At 38.5% G+C, this 15,118-nt stretch overlaps 1 protein-coding gene across 1 annotated transcript in view; it reads left to right on the top strand.

Moving 5' to 3' along the window:
* Positions 1 to 1,614: 1,614 nt before the first annotated feature.
* LOC128106662 (acidic mammalian chitinase-like) overlaps positions 1,615 to 15,118 on the top strand; it is a 35,924-nt gene continuing 22,420 nt past the window's right edge. The window contains exon 1 of the mRNA XM_052732217.1: positions 1,615 to 1,684. Within this exon, the coding sequence (XP_052588177.1) occupies positions 1,615 to 1,684 (70 nt within the window). The remainder of the gene's footprint in view (positions 1,685 to 15,118) is intronic.

Genomic DNA, 15,118 nt, shown 5'->3' with positions numbered 1-15,118 from the left:
ATGGTGGGTGATATTTTTGGAGCTTTCTGGCATTTGGTTTGTGAGTATTTTATTGAGTACTTTTACATGTATGTTCATAAGGGAAATTGGTCTGTAATCTTCTTTCTTTTTTGAATCTTCATGAGGTTTATCAGGGTGCTGTTGACTCATAAAATGAATTTGGTAGTGTTCCTTCTCTTTCTATTTTGTGGAATAGTTTGAGGAGTATTGGCATTAACTCCTTTTTGAAAGTCTGGTAGAATTCTTCACCAAAGCCATCTGGCCTTGGGTTTTTTTTGGTTGGGTGTTGATTAATAACCACTTCTAATTCCTTTGGGGTTATAGGTCTATTTAAGCTGTTTATCTGATCTTGATTTAACTTTGGTAGGTGGTACCAATTGACAAAATTGCCCATTTTTTTAGATTTTACAATTTTGTGGAGTACGGGTTTTTAAAGTATGACATAATGATAATTTGGATTTCCTAGGTGTCTTTTGTTATTTCTCTTTTTTTGCTTCTGATTTGTTAATTTGGATATTCTCTTTATGTCTTTCAGTTAGTTTGGATAAGGGTTTGTCTATCTTGATGATTTTCTCAAAGAACCAACTCTTTGTTCTTTTGATTCTTTGTGGTATTCTGTTTGTTTCTGTTTTATTGATTTTAGCCCTCAGTTTGATTATTTCCTGTTGTCTATTCCTCTTGTATGTGTTTGCTTCTTTTTGTTCTAGAGTTTTCAGGTATGATGTGACGTTGCTAGTATGAGTTCTCTTCAATTTCTTTATATAGGCTCTTAAATGCTATGAGCTTTTTTTTGTCTTGTCCCAGTAATCCTTCAGGAGAGAGTTGTTCAGTTTCCATGAATTTGTAGGCTTTTTGTTGTTTCTGTTGCTGTTGAAATCCAACACTAATCTGTGGTGGTCTGATAAGATGCAGGGGGTTTGTGACCTAATATGTGGTCTTTTTGGAGAACGTTACATGAGGTGCTGAGAAGAAGGTGTATTCTTTTTTGTTTGGGTAAAATATTCTGTAGATATCTGTTAGGTATATTTGGTTTATAAGGTCTATATTCTCCATGTATGACATAGAAGGTTGAAATTGCATGTTTGGGTGGTGTTTGTTAACATCTATTCATATGCTACAAATACACATGTACACACATATATATTTAAAACATTTTATTTTAAATTATGGTATATATGTGGGGTTGGGAACATGAATGCAGTTCCCTTTGTAGCCAGAAGAAGGCATAAGATCCCCCTAGACCTAGGGTTACTGGTGATTGTGAGCTGCCCCAAGTGGGCACTGGTACCAAACTTGTGTCCTCTACAAGAGAAGTGCATCCTCTTAACTGCTGAACCCTCTCTCCAGAACCTAGAAATATTTTTGAATAGGTAGTGACTCTCTATCTAAGACACTTGGACAGAGATTATAAAATAATATGTGTCTATTATCTAAAGCCCCTAGCTTGTGTTGTGGAAATGTTGTTAACCAGGATGAAATAACTAATATTTAACTGTCTTTGTGCCACTCCTACTTTTAGATTAGATTGATTGAATGGTTCTTGGTCATGCATGTCACCACACCATGCTTTATCACTAGATACAGGGATTCATAAACTGCCAGTAGTGAGTGTCCATGTCAGAGGAACAGCAAATGGCAATTGAAATTCAGGGGTCAGTTCACCAGAAGAAAAACTCTCTGATGGGTATGTCTAGTTCAAGAGAGGCTTATGAGAATACAGATTCCAGAATGTCTTTTGCTTATGCTGTGCCTTCACATTGTTGCTGCTACATGCTTTTCTCTGGTATCTGATATAATGCATATGTATGTGGGGAGTCCCCCACTACCTGTATTGTAATGTGTCTATCTCATGAATACATCCTGATCTATTGGGCATATTTATTTCTGTGGATTGTCAGGAAGATGCTATATAATTTTGACACAGTCAGGGCCTAATGAGTTCCACTAAGAAACTGCTGTAGGTCACAGCTCAGGACGACATAGGAAAATATTTGAATTTCCCCAGCTGCCAAGATAGCTGTACACTATTAGGTGATATAAAGCTTCAGTGTAGATTAGACAAAGTACCTTGCTAATGGTTTTTAAGATAAACTCTCAATTGCCATAGATGGAGTAAACAAGATATTTCATGATAAAACTAGATATAACAATACCTATCCACAAATCCAGCCCCACAGAAAACACTGGAAGGAAAAATTGAACCTAAGGAAGTTAGATGCACCCATGAAAACACAGGCAATAGATAATTCCATACCAGCAAATACCAAAGAAGGGAAATACAAAACACTACAACCCCCAAATAACAGGAATTAACAATCATTGGTCATTAATATTCCTTAATATCAATGGACTCAATTCACCTATAAAAAGACATGGTCTAACAGAATGGATAAAAAAACAGGATCCATTCTTCTGGTACATACAAGAAACACACCTCAACTTCAAAGAGAGACACTACCTCAGAGTAAAGGCCTGGGAAAAATCTTTCCAGTCAAATGGACTTAAGAAGCAAGCTGGTGTAGCAATCTTAATATCTAACAAAATAGACCTCAAATTAAAATTATTCAAGAGAGATTGAGAAGGACATTACATATTAAATTAATCACAGGAAAAATCCATCAAGATGAAGTCTCAATTCTGAACATTTATGCCTCAAATATAAGGACACCCACATATGTAAAAGGAACATTACTAAAGCTTAAATTGCATGTGCTGTGGATGATTGTTTGATAAATAAAACACTGATTGGCCAATAGCCAGGCAGGAAGTATAGGCAGGACTAACAGAAAGGAGAAAGGAAAGGACAGGAAGGCAGGGAGAGGAGACATCAGCTGCTGTCCAGGGAGCATCATGTAGAGGCAACAGGTAAAGCCACAGATTAACAAAAATGGGCATAGTATAAGAGTAAGAGCTAGACAATGGTAGGCCTGAGCTAATGGCTGAGCAGTTTAAATAATATAAGAGTCGGTGTGTTTATTTTATAAGTGGGCTCCGGGACTGGCAGGTCTTGGCGGGAGCTGGAGAGAAACTCTCCAGCTACATGCACATCAAACCCCATACACTAATAGTGGGAAACTCGAACACTCCACTCAGCAATGAACAGGTCTGCCAGACAGAAACCTACCATAGAAATAAGAGAACTAACAGATGTTATGACTCAAATGGACTTAATAGACATCTACAGAACATTCCACCCAAAGACAAGAGAATATGCTTTCTTCTCAGCTTCCCAGCACCCCATGGAACCTTCTCTAAAATTGACCACATACTCAGTCACAAAACAAATCTCAACAAATATGAAGAAATTGGAATAACCTCCTGTATTTTATTGTACCACCTTGGCCTAAAGTTAGAATTAAACAAAAACACAAATTACAGAAAGCTTACAACCTCATGGAAACTGAATAATGCTCAACTGAATTACCAATGGGTCAAGGAAGAGATAAATAAAGAAATTAAAGTCTTCCTAGAATTCAATGAAAATGAATGTACAATATACCAAAATTATGGGACACTATGAAAGCAGTACTAAGAGGAAAATGTATAGCACTAAATGCCCACATAAAGAAGTTGGAGAAATATCACACTAGCAACTTAACAGTACCCCTGAAAGCACTAGAAGAAAAAGAAACAAACTCACCCAGGAGGAGTAGATGCCAGGAAATAATCAAATTGAGGGCTGAAATCAATAAAATAGAAACAAAGAGAACAACAAAAGAATCAATCAAACAAAGAGTTGGTTCTTTGAGAAAATCAACAAGATAGAAAAACTTTTATCCAAACTAACTAAAAGACAGAGAGAGAATATCCAAATTAACAAAATCAGAAACAAAAAAAGGAGAATTAACAACTGACAATGAAGAAATCGAGAGAATCATTAGGTTATACTTCAAAAACCTGGACTCCACACAATTGGAAAGTCTAAAAGAAATGGACAATTTTCTGGATAGAGATCATATAGCCAAATTAAATCAAGACCAGATAAACAATTTAAATAGACCTATAACTTCTATGGAAATAGAAGCAGTCATTAAAAGACTCCTAACCGCCGGGCGGTGGTGGTGCACGCCTTTAATCTCAGCACTTGGGAGGCAGAGCCAGGCGGATCTCTGTGAGTTTGAGGCCAGCCTGGGCTACCAAGTGAGTTCCAGGAAAGGCGCAAAGCTACACAGAGAAACCCTGTCTCGAAAAACCAAAAAAAAAAAAAAAAAAGACTCCTAACCCCTGCCCGCCCCAAAAAAGTCAAGGGCATATGGTTTCAGAGCAGAATTCTACCAGATTTTCAAAGATGAGCTAATACCAATACTCTTCAAATTGTTTCACACAATAGCAACAGACAGAACATTACCAAACTCTTTTTAAGAGGCTACAGTTACCCTGATACCCAAGCCATGCAAAGATGCAACAAAGAAAGAGAATTATAGACCAATCTTCTTCATGAACATTGATGCAAAAATACTCAATAAAATGCTGGAAAACCAAAATCAAGAACACATAAAAGGAATCACCCATCATGATCAAATGGGCTTCATCCTAGAGATGCAGGGATGGTTCAATATATAAAAATCTGTCAATGTAATTCACCATATAAACAAACTGAAAGAAATGATCATCTCATTTGATGCTGAAAAAGTCTTTGATAAAATCCAACACCCCTCCACAATAAAAGTCTTTTACAGATCAGGGATACAAGGAAAATAACTAAACATAATAAAAGCAATATACAGCAAGCTGGCAGTCAACATCAAATTAAATGGAAAGAAACTCAAAGCAATTCCACCCAAATCAGGAAGAAGATAAATCTGTCTACTCCCTCTACATCTTCAATATAGTACTTGAAGTTCTAGCTAGAGCAATAAAACAACAAAAGAATATCAAGGAGATATAATTGGAAAGGAAGAAGTCAAACTATGCTATTTTCAGATAGTATAATACTCTACATAAGTGACCACAAAAATTCTACCAGGGAACTCCTAGAGCTATAAACATCTTCAGTAATGTGGCAGTATACAAGATTAACTCATAAAAATCAGTAGTCCTCTTATATGCAAATAATAAATGTGTTGAGAAAGAAATCAGAGAAATATCGCCCTTTACAATAGCCACAAATAATATAAAATATGTTGGGGTAACTCTAACCAAACAAATGAGAGACCTGTATGACAAGAACTTTAAGTCTTTGAAGAAAGAAATTGAAGAAGATATCAGAAAATGGAAAGATCCTTCATGCTCTTGGATAGGTAGGATCAACATAGTAAAATAGCATTTTACCAAAAGCAATCTACAGATTCAATGCAATCCCCATCAAAATCTTAGTACAATTATTCACTGACCTCAAAAGAACCATACTCAATTTCATATGGAAAAACTAAAAGCCCAAGATAGCTTAAACAATCCTGTACAATAAAGGAACTTCTGGAGGAATCACCATCCCTGACTTCAAGCTCTACTACAGAGTTATAGTAATAAAAACAGCTTGGTATTGGTATAAAAACAGACATGTGGATCAATGGAATCAAATTGAAGACCCTGACATTAACCTAAACACCTATGAACATCTGATTCTTGACAAAGAATCCAAAATTGTATAATGGAAAAAAGAAAGCATCTTCAACAATTCATGCTGGCATAACTGGATGGCAACACATAGAAGAATGCAAATAGATCCATATCTATTGCCCTGCACAAAATCAAGTCCAAGTGGATTGAAGACTTTAACATAAATTCAGTTACACTGAACCTGATCAAAGAGAAAGTAGGAAGTAGCCTTGAAAGCATTGGCACAGGGGACTACTTTCTGAATATAACACCAGTAGCACAGATGCTGAGATCAACAATTAATAAATGGGACCTTCTGAAACTGAGAACTTTCTGTAAGGCAAAGGACAGTGTAAATAAAACAAAATAGGGCAGCCTACAAAATGGGAAAAGATCTTCACAACCCCACCTCTAACAGAAGGCAGATCTCCAAATTATATAAAGAGCTCAAGAAACTAGATGTCTAAATACCAAATTATTCAATTAAAAATGAGATACAGAACTAAACAGAGAATTCTTAATGGAAGAATCTCAAATGGGAAGAATACACTTAAATAGTTATTCAACATCCCTAGTCATCAAAGAAATGCAAATCAAAATGACTCTGAGATACTATCTTATACCTATTAGAATGACTAAGATCAAAAACACTGATTACAGCTCATGTTGGAGAGGGTGTGGAGTAAGGAGAACATTCCTTTACTGCTGGTGGGAGTGCAAACTGGTATAGCCACTTTGGAAATCAATATGGTGGTCTCTCAGAAAAATGGTATTCAATCTACCTCAAGACCCAGCTATACCAATCTTGGGCAAAAGATGCTCAATAATACCACAAGGACACTTGCTCAACAGTGTTCATAGTAGCATTATTCATGATATCCAGAGTCTTGAAACAACCAAGATGCCCCTCAACCAAAGACCAGATAAGGAAAATGTGGTACACTTACATAATGGAATATTACTCAGCTGTAAAAAACAATGATCTCATGAAATTTGCAGGAAAATGGATGGAACTTAAAAAATTCATTCTGAGTGAGGTAACCCAGACTCAGAGACAAACATGGTATGTACTCACTCATAAGTTGATATTAGGAGTAAAGTACAGGATAATCAACCTACAATCCATAGCCCCAGAGAGGCTAGATAACAAAGACAGCCCAAAGAAGGATGAATGGATTTCCCCAGGAAGGGGAATTGTAAGAGATCTGGGTAAACTGGGGTGGGGGGTAGAGGGGATGGGAGATGGGAACTTGAGGTAGTGGGTTGGGCAGGCTGAGCACAGGAGTCAGTTTGAGTGTGGGATTGAGCAGGAGAGCAACTAAAGAGACATCTTGATGGGGGGCATTTTGGGGTTAGAGAGAAACCTAGTGCCTGTGGTATATGTGTAATATGCTTTATGTTGTAATATGAAAAAAAACTGTTTTATTTTACTAGAGACATATGCTGGAGCATTGTCAGTCTTAATTTATACAGGTATACTCATGATGGTCATAACTTTTTTTTTTAATTTATTTTGCAATACAATTCAGTTCTACATATCAGCCACGGATTCCCTTGTTCTCCCCACTCCCGTCCCCCTCACCTTCCCCCCAACCCCCCCCCCCATTCCCATCTCCTCCAGGGCAAAGCCTTCCCCACAGACTGAGGTCAACCTGGTAGACTCAGTCCAGGTAGGTCTAGTCCCCCTCCTCCCAGGCCGAGCCAAACAATCCTGCATAGGCCCCAGGTTTCAAACAGCCAACTAATGCAATGAGCACAAGATCTGGTCCCACTGCCTGGATGCCTCCCAAACAGATCAAGCCAATCAACTGTCTCACCCATTCAGAGGGCCTGATCCAGTGGGGACCCCTCAGCCATTGGTTCATAGTTCATGTGTTTTCATTCATTTGGCTATTTGTCCCTGTGCTTTATCCAACCTTGGTCTCAACAATTCTCGCTCATATAAACCCTCCTCATTCTCGCTAATTGGACTCCCAGAGATCCACCCGGGGCCTAGTCATGTATCTCTGCATCCAGATCCCTCAGTAGTTGGATGAGGTTTCTAGCACAACAAAATGTGTAATTACAGGATAAGCCTTCTCAGAACTCAAAACAGTTCCCAGTGAAATCCTGAGTATGTATCTATGGTATGGTATATAACATATATATATATATATATATATATATATATATATATATATATATATATATATATATATATATATATATATATATATATGTTAATTTCCAAACTCTGAAAGTTAAACACATCCATTTGCTGAATTTGATTTTTTGAGTACCCTTTGGGTTACTTCCTGTAGATAGTGTTATTTCATTATACAAAGAATAAGTAGGATATTTCCTTATAATTTCCTTGGCTTGTTGCCAAGTGATGGGAAAATCTTTTTTCAAACCATTGCTATTAACATGATGCTTCTTATGAAATTATGAGGCTTCTAGCACATTTCCTAGCAACAGCTAATCAATTTCATCATTATCTTGTGCTGGAGGGCCAGGTAGACTCGTATGGAACCTGATATGTGTCATATACAAGGGGTCATTTCTAGTTCTGATTATTTCTTGTAATTGAATAAATAAAAAGTTAATTCTCAATCATCTGGAATAAGTTTAGCAGTTTCAATATGTAAAACAATTCTCTGTGCATATTAAAATTCAGTAACTATATTAAGACATTCTGGAAAATCTAATACCATAAGAATAGCATATAATTCTGAATTTGAACAGAGTCATAAGGGCTTTGAGCCACTTTACTTAAATTTCCAGACTATATAATGTGCCTTTCCTGATTTGTTTCCATCAGTAGAGAATGTAGGGGCTCCAGAAATTGGTGTTCCCCTACAATGTGAGGAAAGATCCAATTAGTTCTCTTTATAAAGGGAAATCTCTTGCTTTTGGGATATTTATTGCTAATCTCTTCCAAAAATTACTGCAAGCTCTTTGTCAATGTTAATTTTCTGTCCATAATGAGGACATTTCAGTCACAGTAAAATTTAGTATAATTTCTGCTGGGTCTATTTCTGCTAATCGTTGAAGTTTTAACTTTACTTTCAGGAACAATTTAGAAACCTTTTCTACATAGGTCTTCAATTTTTTTTACTCTGATTGTGTGATAATAATATCCATTCTAAGATATTATCTTCTCTCTGAATTAGAACTCCAGTAGGATAATGTATAAAAGGTAAAATAACCAGAATGCAATCAAGCTGTGGACCCAAATGATCCACATGTGCATCCTTCAATTTCTTTTCTACCAAAGCCAATTCTCTCTCATCCTCTGCTGATAATTTTCTTGGACTATTTACATCCCTATCACCTTATAAGGTTTGAAAGAAATTATGTTACTTCTTGAGTTGTCAATCCAGTTGTGGGTCATAGTCAGTTAATATCTCCCAGCAATTTTTGAAAATCATTAAGAGTTCATAATTGATCTCTCCTGATTTGTACTTTCTGTGACTGAATTTTTGTAAGCATATCTTATACCCTAGGTAATTAATATAATCTCCTCTTTGCATTTTTTAGGAACAATTTGTAATCCCCAACAAGGTAAAATTTTCTTTACTTCTTCAAACATTTTCTCTAATGTATTTGCATCTGAATAAGCTAGTAAGATATCCATATAATGGTAAATTATATAGTGAGGAAACTGATTATAAATTATTTCCAATTGCTGTTATACAAATATTGACACAAAGTAGGGCTGTTTAACATTCTTTGTGGAAGAACTTTCCACTGATATCTTTTAACAGGCTGGAAGTAGGGACTGTGAAGCCAAATTTTTCTCTATCATGTTCTTGCAAAGGTATAGTAAAACAATCAGTTTTTTAAATCAATCACTATAATAGACCATTCTATAGGTAATAGAGAAGGCAAGGGAATTCCAGACTAAAAGAGCCTATTGGGCTGAATCACCTTATTAATAGCTCTTAGATCTGTTATAATTCTTCATTTTCCAGATTTCTGTTTAATGTCAAATATAGGACAATTCCAAGGATTTGTTAAATTCTACAATATGTTAAGCACTTAGCTGCTTCTGTACCAGCTGCTCTAGTGCCTGTAATTTTTCTGATGTCCAAGGCCATTTTTCCACCCAGACAGGGTTGTCAGTTAACCATTTTAAAGGTAGGGCTGTTGGTACCATTGAAAGATCATCAGCTGCTGTGCTGTTTATGTACAAACTGAATGGTCAGTGACTGTTCTTTATAATGCCTTTGAATATTTTTCTCAGCAACATACCTTAGTTTGTGGTTTGTTTCTAAGATTGGAGGAATGTTAATCTGGGTATTCCATTGCTGTAACAAATTACATCCCCATAAATTCATTGCTATATTAACCACATATGGCTTTGGTTTTCCTCTATGTCCTTTCAGCCCTATAGATTTGACCCATATTGCACTTTGTTTTACTTGAGACAAAGTTCCAATTTCTAAAAGCTGAACATTTACCTCCTGAAGACACTAATTTAGATGCTAAGATTTTGGTGCAATTGTTGTTATATCTGCTCCTATGTCTACCAAATCCCCAGTTTTCAATGCCATTTATTCATATTTTTAACTTTGGTCTTTGATCATTTATAGAGGTTGCCAAAATATTTGCTTTATGATTTCTCCTGAAAATTTTGTTTTATCTTCTAAATCTGTTCTGTCATTCAGAACAGTATGGTTTTTCCATAACAGGCATTAAGTCTTTTAATTGATCTGTGGAGGAGTTTCCCCATTGCTGACAGGGAATGATTGAACCAAATTTGATACAGGGGCCTCAGGCCCCCAATGATGTTTCCCAATGTCAAAGTGTTACATTACCTGTCCCAAGTTGATCTGCATTGGTTAGTCCAAAGTTGGCCTTTGTTGTGAGATTCAGTATCAATTGTATTTCCAATCTATCATCTATGGGCCCTGATCTTGCCTTTAAAGGCCTAATAATCCTTTTACATTCTGAATTAGCATTTTTAAAAACCAAAGTTTCAATTAATATTCTTCTGACTTCTAGTTCTGACATCATTCTATTTACAGCTGAAGTCAATCTTTGTAAAAAAAATCAGTGAAGGCTTCTTTTGGGCCTTATATAATTTTAGTAAATGGCTTGGTCCTTTTTCCTGTTTCTTCAATCTTGTCCAAAGCATTCAAAGCTGCTGTATGGCATAGGGCCAAGGTATGATTATCATATATTTTTCCACATCAGTATAATGGCCCTCACCGAGGATTTGATCTTGGGAAATCTCATAACCTCTAACACTACCTTGCTGTTTGAGGCCCTAGCTTCATCTCTCCACCAGTTCCTCCACTGTAACTGAGGAATAGCTTCCAATACTGCTGTAACTAAATGTTTCTAGTCTTGTGGAATAATTCTATTCTGAGTGGCCCACGAATTTAACATCTGCTTCACAAAAGCGAATGCACACCATAAGAAACTATTGCTTTTTTCAATCTCTTCAAATCTAACATTTCTATTGGACCCCAGTTAACTTCTGAATAGCCTTGGGATGGCTATCATTTTGTGGTCATTCCTGAATGGTAACTAGATAAATTAATCTTGGAATGCTTCTCTTCAGTTTCATTATGCAATAGTGTGGTAACTTCTGTTCTAAACTTCTCTGTCTCTGTGTTAATATTTTTCTTAGTTCAATTTGTCTGTTTTCTAAGGATCTTATCAGTCAATTTTTTTTTTGTATTTGGCACTGATATCAACCAACTTCTTTTTTTTTTTTTTTGGTTTTTCGAGACAGGGTTTCTCTGTGTAGCTTTGTGCCTTTCCTGGGACTCACTTGGTAGCCCAGGCTGGCCTCGAACTCACAGAGATCCGCCTGGCTCTGCCTCCCGAGTGCTGGGATTAAAGGCGTGCGCCACCACCGCCCGGCTCAACCAACTTTTAAAGGGATAAAACAAGAATTACCAAACTGAAAATGATTACATTTGACATTATGTAAATCCCAGCTAAGTTAATTATCTCTTCATTTAATTATTCCATTATCAAACCATCCTACAGAGACTTAACTCCCTACATTGTAATATTGCTTCCCATTTTTAACATGAGAAAGAAAACCTTTCTTTCTTTCTTTCTTTTTTTAAAAAAATAATTATCCCCTTAAGAATTCCCAGTTTTTGTGGTGGTATTGTGTTCCCCAAAATATTGTGCACCCTAATAAACTCATTTGGGGTCAGAGAACAGAACAGCCACTAGATATAGAGGTGAGAAAATGGTGGAACACACACCTTTAATCCTATCACTTGGAAGGCAGAGATCCATCTGGATCTCTATGAGTTTAAGGCCACACTGGAAACAGCCAAGCATGGTGACTCACACCTTTAATCCCAGGAAGTGAGCCTTTAATCCCAGGAAGTGATGTCAGAAAGCAGAAAGGTATATAAGGTGTGAAAACCAGGAACCAGAAGCTTTTAGTCAGTTAAGCTTTTAGGCTTTTGAGCAGCACAGTTCAGCTGAGATTCATTCTGGATGAGGACTCAGAGACTTCCAGTCTGAGGAAACAGGATCAGCTGAGGAAACTGGCAAGGTGAGGTGGCTGTGGCTTGTTCTGCTTCTCTGATCTTCCAGCATTCACTCCAATACCTGGCTCTGGGTTTGATTTTTATAAATAAGACCCTTTAAGATTCCTGCTACATGTTGTCTCACCAGGTCTGTTGACAATGACAGTGAAGTGTGTGGCTGGCTGCTGCTGCACAGTTGGGCAGAGACACGGTGCAGAGTCTGGTTGCAGGCAGCTGTATCTGCTCATATGTAGCTGTGAGAGTGTGTGGAGGTTGAAAAAACAGCAGAAGCCCAAGTGGGTGTGGAGGTGGCAAACCTAGTGTGGCAGCAGCCCAAAGAGGGGGTGCAGGGGGAAGCCCGCATCTGATAGGGAGAATGAACCAAGGAGCCAGCCATCTGAAAAGTGGAGACAGGGGAACATGTAGAAGAAGCATATGTAGTGGGAGCTGCTTGATGGTAGACCTGGCTGGTCATGGGTACTTAACTCCAGCATTTGGAGCCCCAGCACCTGTAGAGTTTGGGAAATGTGGAGTTTGAGCCACAGCTGGAGGCAGTTGTAGAGAGACTGCAACAGGAAAATCCCAGACTCTCTCAGAGGGTTTGGGGCAAGGGAAGAAAAGCCAGCCAATTCTGATGGCTGCAGTGACTGAGAAGCCAGGGGCAAGCAGCTGTCTTATAATTCTGTGGTCCATGTTGGATGCCAGGTGAAGCATTTATTATTATTATTACAAAAATTATAATTATTACTTATCAATAAAAAATCAGGGATAAGTTGTTGGGATAAGAACCTGAATGATGAGAGAAGCAATGGAGAAGCTACCAGTGACCCACCAGTAACCTGCTCTCTTTCCTGATCTTCAATCCAAAAGGGCTCTGCTCCTCTCTTAGCCCCACCCTACTAGTTCCTGTCTCCAATCTGTCCTCAGTCCTTCAAGGCCACTATGGATAATTTTGGTCAGCTAGTGGCTAGCTCTACCCTCTACTAAAGGGAAACTTTATTGTCATAATGTGATCAAAATATCACACAACAACAACAACAACAAAACATGTAGGAAAGGAGCAGACAGGAAATGTAGGACACCATGAACAAAACAAACCTTCAAATTATAGGCATAAATGATGGTGAAGAATCCCAAGTCAATAAACAATAGTTTCAAGAAGATCATAGAAGAAAACATCACCAAACTAAGGAAAGACACAGATATAAGAAGCCTATAGAACACAAAATGGACAAGACCAGAAAAGAAAAATCCCCAAGACATATCAATTATGTAATTAAAGTACTTAGGATAAATAACAAAGAAAGTGTGTTGAAAACTGCAAGAGAAAAAAAAAGTACCACCCACATATAAAGAAAAACCCATCAGAATAACAGCTGATTTTTCATTTCTCTTTATTAAGAAATTTTCTACTCACTCCACATATGACCCACAGATCCCCCTCCTCCATCCTCCCACCCTCCAGCCCTCTCTTCCAAGCCACCACACATCCTCACATCCCCCAAATCAAGGTCTCCCATGGGGAGTCAGCCGAGCCCGGCTCACTGAGCCTAGGCAGGTCCAAGCCCCTTCCCACTGCACCAAGGCTGTGCAAGGCATCACACCACAGGCACCAGACTCCCAGAAGCCTGCCCATGCACCAGGGACAGACCCCAATCCCCCTGCCTGGGTGCCCCCCCAAACAGTTCAAGCCAAACAACCATCTTCTGTATCCAGAGGGCCTAGTCCAGTCCTATGGGGGCTCCACAGCCTCCAGTCCACAGTTCATGGGTTTCCACTAGTGTGGCCAGTCATCTCTGCATGTCTTCCCATCATGATCTCGACATCCCTCACCTGCAGAATCCCTCCTCTCTCTCATCAATTGGATTCCTGGAGCTTAGCCTGGTGCCTGGCCATGGATCTCTGCATCTGCCTCCATCAGTCACTGGACAAAGGCTCTATGATGACAGTTAGGGTATTCACTAGACTGGTCACCAGAGTAGACCAGTCCAGGCACCCTCTGGACCACTGCCAGTAGACCAAGGTGGGGTCATCCTTGTGGATTCCTGAGAGCCTCCCCAGTGCCCTGCCTCTTCCCATTCCCATAAAGTTGTCATGTATCATGGTATCTCCCTCCCTGCCCTCCCACTCTGTCCCTGTTGCAGATTGACCCTCCCATTTTGCTATGTTCTCATCCCCCACTCCTCACCCTCTGCCACCCCCCACACCTAGTCCACTCATGTAGATCTCACCCACTTCTTCACAGGGTCATCCATGTGTCGCTCCTAGGGTCTTTCCCTGTTAGCTAGCCTCTCTGGAGCTGTGTGTTGCAGTCTGGCCTTCCCTCACATCTAGTATCCACTTATGAGTGAGTACATACTATGTTCTTCTGAGTCTGGGTTACCTCCTTCAGGATAATATTTTCTAGTTTCATCCATTTGCTTGCAAATTTCATGATATCATTGTTTTTTTACTGCTGAATAGTACTCCATTGTGTATATGTGCCACATTTTCTTTATCCATTCTTCAGTTGAGGGGCATCTAGTTTTTTTCCAGGTTCTGGCTATTATAAATAATGCTGCTATGAACATAATTGAGCATGTGTCCTTGTGGTAAGACTGAGCATTCCTTGGGTATATGCCAAAGAGTGGTATAGCTGGGTCTTGAGGAAGAGTGATTTCCAATTTTCTGAGAAATTGCCATACTGATTTCCAGAGTGGCTGTACAAGTTTGTATTCCCACCAATAGTGGAGGAGTGTTCCTCTTGCTCCTCATCCTCTCCAACATAAGCTGTCTTCAGTGTTTTTGATCTTAGCCATTCTGACAGGTGTAAGATGGTATCTCAGAGTTGTTTTTATTACAGATGATTTTTTAATTGAAACTTTGAAATACAGAAGATCATGAATTAATGCATTCCAAGTCCTAAAAAGGATGGCCAACCTATACTAACATACTCAGTAAAACTATCTGCAAGATTGAAGGAGTAAGAAAAGCTTACCATATTATAAACAGCCTAAAAATTAATATCTGTAACCTCTCACCAATAGACTGTCCTGCCTGTGGGAGGTGCTAGGATTGGTGCCTAGCTCATTTGTCAACAGAGAGGTGTCATACAGCAA

The sequence above is a fragment of the Peromyscus californicus genome, unplaced genomic scaffold (assembly GCF_007827085.1).
Source record: "Peromyscus californicus insignis strain IS unplaced genomic scaffold, ASM782708v3 Scaffold_9__1_contigs__length_137607984, whole genome shotgun sequence".
NCBI lineage: Eukaryota > Metazoa > Chordata > Mammalia > Rodentia > Cricetidae > Peromyscus > Peromyscus californicus.
The sequence above is the reverse complement of the archived record's forward strand: the minus strand, read 5'-3'. Positions and strand labels throughout refer to the sequence as shown.